Source organism: Puntigrus tetrazona, chromosome 7 (assembly GCF_018831695.1).
Source record: "Puntigrus tetrazona isolate hp1 chromosome 7, ASM1883169v1, whole genome shotgun sequence".
Classification (NCBI taxonomy): Eukaryota; Metazoa; Chordata; class Actinopteri; order Cypriniformes; family Cyprinidae; genus Puntigrus; species Puntigrus tetrazona.
This window is the reverse complement of record NC_056705.1, coordinates 5,072,207-5,079,032: the sequence shown is the minus strand read 5'-3', so window position 1 is coordinate 5,079,032 and position 6,826 is coordinate 5,072,207. Positions and strand designations below refer to the sequence as shown.

The window sequence follows — 6,826 nt, the reverse complement described above, 5'->3', positions numbered from 1 at the left end:
ATTATTGATGATGCTTTGTCTTCGAGGCCAGCAGTCGTTAATAACCATTAAACTCGATATTATTCTACTTTCTATATTTGGACCGAACCGAAGCTCCTCCGAGACACGTGATGGATGATTTCTCATGTAAATCACTCCTTTCTTCTTCTGCATTTGGGTAAAAACACATTTGATATGCATCATTAGTCGAGCAAATCTTCGCACTATGAATTTCTATTATCAGTTGTTGAAGACTAGCGATGATGCTGCTTTAAATACACAAAAGAAAATGGGTGTGCTTTCACTTCTCAGTCATGCTATATTTCAAATCAAATTTGGACGCTTCAATTTATTAGCAGAGGAAAAGAGGAGCTCACTAACCTAATCTAATCTGATCCGAGCTCAGTGATGGAAGACAGACTGATTCGATTCGTGTTGTTTTCAGGTGAGTGTGTTTTAAAGGATGTGAGAAACTGTGTCTATACTGAAAAGAAGAGAAATGCATTAAAAGTGCATCTCTGCAGGACCTACATCTAAAGAGTTTTCTCATAATTGCCTTTGGTTTTATCGAATTAGTGGATTGCTTGAAAGCGGATTTTGTTCTTACGAACCTGAACTTCTTCTGAAACAGGCTTTCTCTCGGTCCTTCTGTGCAGCTCGCATGATTATGTTTGGGTCAGAGACAGGAAAACTTGGAAAGAGGCTCAGGATTTCTGTCAAAAGCACTACCTTGATTTAGCCACTGCCCGGACTGATGAAGAGTGGAGTGAAATCGACAAGTTAAGAGCTAAAAATGGATCTAAGACTTGGATCAGGCTCTATGACGATGTGAACGGCTGGCGCTGGTCTTTTCGAAACGAATGCCCTTCATTCACCAGATGGCATAAGAAACAGCCGGATAATTACGGAGGAAACCAAGACTGTGTGATGCTTCACTCGAATGGATACTGGCATGATGAGAACTGCAATCGTAAATGTGCCATTATTTGTCAAAGCGGTAAGACTCCTACGCTTTTACACAATGAACGCTTTCGTTAATTCCTAGAGAACTGAGATTGAGGAGTTGATGTTGATGAAGCAATACTGGGATTAGATTTCCATCAATACTTACACCCTCTGAAACATGTCTAATTCTACACTTATTCTAGTCTTAGAAACGGGTGTATGCTCCTCCAGTGTTTGGCTCAAAATACAGGTTAAACATTCATTTATTCTTGAAATTTGCTGTCCGTTTCTCATTCAGAGAGCAGGCAAAGTTTATTGGGGTCATATTGACCCTCAATGGAGTCAGAAAACTCCTCAAACGCCGTGAAGTCAAACTGATGCTCGTCTTCTGACTCGTTCATGGAAAATGCATGTGTTTTTAAAGTAATTTGACAGAAAAATAATGTCTAAGGATGTTTGATAGTCACTAGAATGCTGCAACAGGTTTGAAAAACTTCCCCCACAAGTGTTTGAGAAAAAAGTGAAAAAAAGAGAGAAAAACCCTTGCACCAAGTAAATGTTAAATGCTATTTATATCTATTTGCAGTTATTTTCACTCCCAAAAAGTAAGTGAAAGTAGTTCAAAGCAGTAGTATGCTATAGTTCATTAGTTTTATTGTCTGTCTGCACAGATCATTCTGAACTAAATGTTGATACGAACAGAAGTAACACATTCTGTCTGACAAGCTACAATAGAGTTGGGTTTTTTTTACTTTAGTATTTTTCAGTGTCTGCAAATTTTGGCAAATTGCCTAGAAAACTAATTTAAGATGTTGTGCCCAGAACACAAAGGAGATTAAAAAGTGCATGCTATTTATAGTAAAAATAGTGTATACTACAACGTTAATACAAATGCTATACACTGTTTTTACTAAAGGTAAAGCTGTGAGTTGAACACAGTTCATGGGTTATTCTGCTGATTCTCAGATCAAAGGCCAGTACTAGTTTCAGATCCAGCGATGTCCTGGACACAAGGCCAGAGACTCTGTAGAGAAAACTACACAGACTTACACACGGTGAAGAACGAGAGAGAGAATCAGCTGCTGCAGATGATGGTCCGGGATGACGGCTGTGTCTGGATCGGTCTGTACAGACACCCTGACCGGTCCTACACAAACCAGACCGAGAAACAAACCGATCAAGAAGAATGTCCAGCTGTGGATGAGGACGGTCGGGTTACTGAGGAGCTCTGCTCGGAGAAGCTTTTCTTTGTTTGCCAAACGCCACGTGAGTATTATTAACCTTTTATTTAGAGCATTTTATTTTGAACATACTTAGCCTAAAAACAGATGGAGCTCTACAGAATAGGATTAGTCTATTGTAGAAAAATGTCCATCTAGTTCAATGTAAAAAAAATGTATTTGATTAAATGTTGCTGCTGGAAGTACATATCATTTCAACATAAATTATATTAAACTGACTTATGAAGAGTATATATATATGTTAAAATTGGTTAAACTAATTGGATAGTAGTGGGAAGTTTCTGTGATTTACTGAACGTTTTGTTGAGTTTTGAACGGACAAACAACACTCATTTTCTTCAGAAAGTTCTTACTTTTTTAAATATATATACTGGGTACAGTATGGTGATATCTCTTAGTCCAAGAAAATCCTGACTAAGAGATCACCATACTGTACTATACAGTATATATATATATATATATATATATATATATAGCACATTGCATTAAGACATTTTTCTGCAATGTTCTCATTAAATATGCACATAAGGCATTATCTAATCAAATATACGTTACACAGTATAAAGCTGAACATAGACTACAGCCAGGTTCACTATTCTAAATAATTAAGGCATAAAATGCTATACTGTATATAAAGTAATCCAGCCTAGGCTCATTGGAAATATGTGCCTCTTCATACATTTCTGCAAAACTGAAAAAATTGACCTATGCATATGAATCGCTGCAGTAAAAGCGCTTGATTTATAGGTGCATTTACAAGCCTTACACTTGTTTTAAAAATATTTTACCCTACATGCAGAGATTTTTTTAAATGTAAAATGCACTTAAGTCATTTTGCTTATCTAGTAAAAGTATCCTGATTCGAGACTTTGATGCAACCTGTGTTGTTAAAAGAGCTATATAAATAAAAATGATTGATTGAAATGATTGACTTAGAAAGTAAGTGAACATTATCTTCACACGTACAGCTTCACATGAACGGGTTTTCTGGTTCAGTAGGTTTACTCTGTAGCTCAGGTGATGAAAAACACCGTGCAGAAAGGTACCGTATGAAGAGCCTGGGTTGATAAAATCAGGCACATGACACGAACAAAAACCTCAGTTCAGGAAACAAAACTGCTGAGTCTCTCTCTTTTACATTTTAAAATATCCCAATTCAGCTTGTCCTGAAGGTGACTTTGTCTAATTTGATTTTTAACAGTAAGTGTAAGGCGTCAGGTTTTGAGACTGAAGGTGAAAGCGGGTGATAATGTCTCTGATAAAGTGACTGCAGACGCCGTCTTGAAGGAGGTGAGACTATAATATCTTCTTATAATATAATATCTTCTTCTTTCTTCCTTGAGATCAGCTTCCAGGTTCTTCGGTGAAATCACTTCCGAACGCACCCGTTTATTCTTCTCTCTGTGAGTCTGGAGATAGATAACCTCTGGTCTGTCTTCAGGTCCAGAAGAAACTCCAGGAGCAGGGACTAGCAGCAGACGTCAAGTTCTCGTGGCAGGAGCAGCTCAACGGAACGGTCTTCCACAAATTAAACAAGCAGCGTTATAGATCGAGGTGTTGACGCTGCTTATTAACACCCGCTTTAGTTAAAACAGAAGGACTTTATTGCAGCTTGGCAAACACTGTTGTTGATTTTCTCCTAAAACATGTGTGAGAAACTTTAAGTTAGCATGTTTTTCATCTTTTACCCCCGGTTCCACAGACAAGGCTTAAACCTAATCCTAGACTAAATGTGAATCTGATTCATCTTAAAAAACATCAGTTCTTTAGTCTCAAGATGCACACCAGTAATGCTGTTTTTCTAAGGCATGTTTATAAAAAATAAACGTCCTAATTGAACTTTGACCTCATCCTGGTTTTAAACCAAACTGAGCCACATAAATGCAGTATCGTATTTGCACGTTTCACTGAACACAACAGAAATAACTTTAAATAGTTTGGGAATTCACTTTGAGAAGATACAATATATTCAAAAAAAAAATATATATAGTGCTGATGTTTGGGGGAAAAACATTAGAAGATGATCCAATACTTGCATTGACTAACTAGAACAGAGTAACAGAGCTACTATAATAGAGAATGAATCAAATGATCTCCTTTAGAGGACCGTGAAGATCATCGCTCCGTTAGGGACAGTGAAAGCTCCTCAGAAGATCCTGATGATCAGGTTCTTCTAGAAAATGATTGATGGAGAATCAAGTAAAGACAGTGAGAGATGATCTGGAGATATGAGCTTTACTTGATCAGAATCAGTCCAGATCTGACTCCAGAAAAGTTTCTAGAATTACACTAAAGATCTTTTAAACTATCAATCAAAACAGAAGACACAAGGAGATGTAGAGTCAAACAGGTTTAACAGCAAAATCATTTAGAGTCCTTTATATATAGCTGTTCATTGTTTCATCTATGAAATCATTGACTAAACACATATGTTTAGTTAAACAAATAATGTTTATTATGACTTTCTAAAATGATACAAAGTCTATAATCCACTAACTGATGTTCGTTTACTAGTTCATCATATACTGAATTATGTGAGTGATTTCCAACTGGCTTCATCGTATGCTGCCAGCGGTCATCGATAAACACAATTCTACTCTACTTCTATATGTGGCCCGGACTGAAGCCTCTCCCAGACACGTGATGGATGAAATCACCCTCTTCTTCCTACGATTTCTCTGCATTTGTGTAAAAATACATCTGACGCGCGTCATTAGGCCAGCAAACCTTCACACCATGTGTTTCTGTTGTCTGCCGTTAACGCTGACGATTTAAATATGCAAAAGAAAATGGGTGTCCATTCAGTCCTCAGTCATACTTTAGCGTGTTTTAAACATTTTAGTCAGTGTTTTAACAGACGAGACTCAGCAGGGATGAAACAGAGACGGATGCATCTGGTTTTGTTTTCAGGTGAGGGGGTTCTGTTCATGTTTTAGGGTGGTTTATAACATCTTCAAGAACTGCTTTGTGTGATCCCTGGAACGATTTCTTGCGTTTCTTCTAAACAGGGCTTCTCTCGGTCATTCTGAGCGACTCAAGCAGACTCACCGAGTATGTTCTGATCCCAGAGTATAAAACGTGGAGAGCGGCTAGAAGTTTCTGTCTGAGAAACTACATTGACCTGGCCTCGGTCCAGACCCTTAATGAGTGGAGCCAAATCAACAAGTTAAGGGCCAGTCATCTGTCTGACAGCTGGATTGGACTCTATGACGATGTGAACAGCTGGCGCTGGTCTTTTCAAGAAGAACGCCACGCGTACGAGATGGGACAGAGATCAGCCTGATAACTACGGAGGAGACCAGGACTGCGTGATGCTTCACCCGAATGGATACTGGCGCGACAAAAGCTGCAATCTTAAATGCGTCGTTATTTGTCAAAGTGGTAAGACTTCGATATCTTTACATACATTGCTAAAAAGTAATAGTGCATTGCTGAGTTTGTCAAAAATAGGTGAAGCAATTCGATATATAGAAAAGATAAAGCAGCCATCCAATCGATTGCGTACCGTTTTCAAGCTACTTGAAATATCGCATAAACCTAATTATTTCTCGAAATTTGGCGAACATTTATATTTAGGCTCGTGAATGTGCGTGCAACACAGTTTCAACACATAGATTGGAACATTTTGTGTACTTTCTCGTTGTGTAAAAAACAGGGGGTTTAACAAAAACAAGATTATATTTGTTTACTGGTAGTTTTTTTGTATCTCTCTAGAATTAGTCAAAGCAAATGCGTCAAGTAATTTCCCCCAGCACATCAGAAATAACACAATGAAAGGAGACTGCAATTATTACATTTATTACATGTATTTTATATTTTTATTCTCTGAGAATCTTTTCTGTTTTCACCTGAATCTTTATAGTGGCAATAAACCAACAAGTTAATTTGACAGAAGTTGTACCCAGTCTTTGAACACACTTTTTTACCACCAAGTGTAAAAACAACAAATACAGTAGCATCATTACCCTAAGAGTACATCGTAAACAGAACATATGTCTACTGTAGGTGTATTTCTGAGTTTTTTGGATGTTTTTCAGACGAAGGGCCTGTATTAAATGCTGATGAGGAGATGTCCTGGAAACAAGCTCAGCGTTTCTGTAGAGAAAACTTCATAGACTTGCACACGGTCAGGAATGAAGATGACAATCAGCTGCTGAGGATGATGAGCGGTGACGATCAGAGCTGTATCTGGATCGGTCTGTACAGAGACTCGTGGAAGTGGTCCGATCAGACCAACACAAGCTCTTCTCTGCCATGGGCCTCCAAACAGCCAGATAATTACTTGGGCGATGAAATCTGCGCGGCTGTCGACGAGGACGGTCTGATCGCTGACCAGCGCTGCTCAAACACCTTCTTCTTCTTTTGCAGAAGTCCACGTAGGTATTTTTATTTTAGAGTATTTTGTGTCTTCTATTTCTAGAGGAGACTCCCTCTGGCTGAAATAGACTTTATTTATGCGTCTGTTCCTCATCGCTCATTCTTATAGGATTTGAATAACACTGAGCATTACCTCTAAGTATGTGTGCATCATCCAGATATGAACGATTCCTCAAACCTGTTGAGTTTTGCATGGGCACACCATATTTGAAAAAAGCCAATTTTTTTTTAAATGGAAGGTAGTGCAGGTGAATAGTGTAAAAGCATAGAATAACAGATATCAC

General features: G+C 38.2%; 2 protein-coding genes across 2 annotated transcripts; both read left to right on the top strand.

The window, feature by feature from the left end:
- The first annotated feature begins 340 nt into the window (after window positions 1–340).
- LOC122349286 (macrophage mannose receptor 1-like) lies at window positions 341–3,921 on the top strand. Its single transcript, XM_043245269.1, has 5 exons — window positions 341–424; window positions 611–976; window positions 1,891–2,190; window positions 3,367–3,455; window positions 3,607–3,921. Exons 1-5 carry the CDS (start codon window positions 388–390, stop codon window positions 3,724–3,726), a joined length of 912 nt encoding a protein of 303 aa, XP_043101204.1. The 5' UTR covers window positions 341–387; the 3' UTR covers window positions 3,727–3,921.
- Window positions 3,922–5,308: 1,387 nt separating this feature from the next.
- LOC122349204 (C-type lectin LmsL-like) lies at window positions 5,309–6,605 on the top strand. The gene is made up of 4 exons (XM_043245169.1): window positions 5,309–5,330; window positions 5,388–5,546; window positions 6,203–6,541; window positions 6,586–6,605. The coding sequence occupies exons 1-4, from the start codon at window positions 5,309–5,311 to the stop codon at window positions 6,603–6,605; spliced, it is 540 nt and encodes a 179-aa protein (XP_043101104.1).
- The last annotated feature ends 221 nt before the right edge of the window (window positions 6,606–6,826 follow it).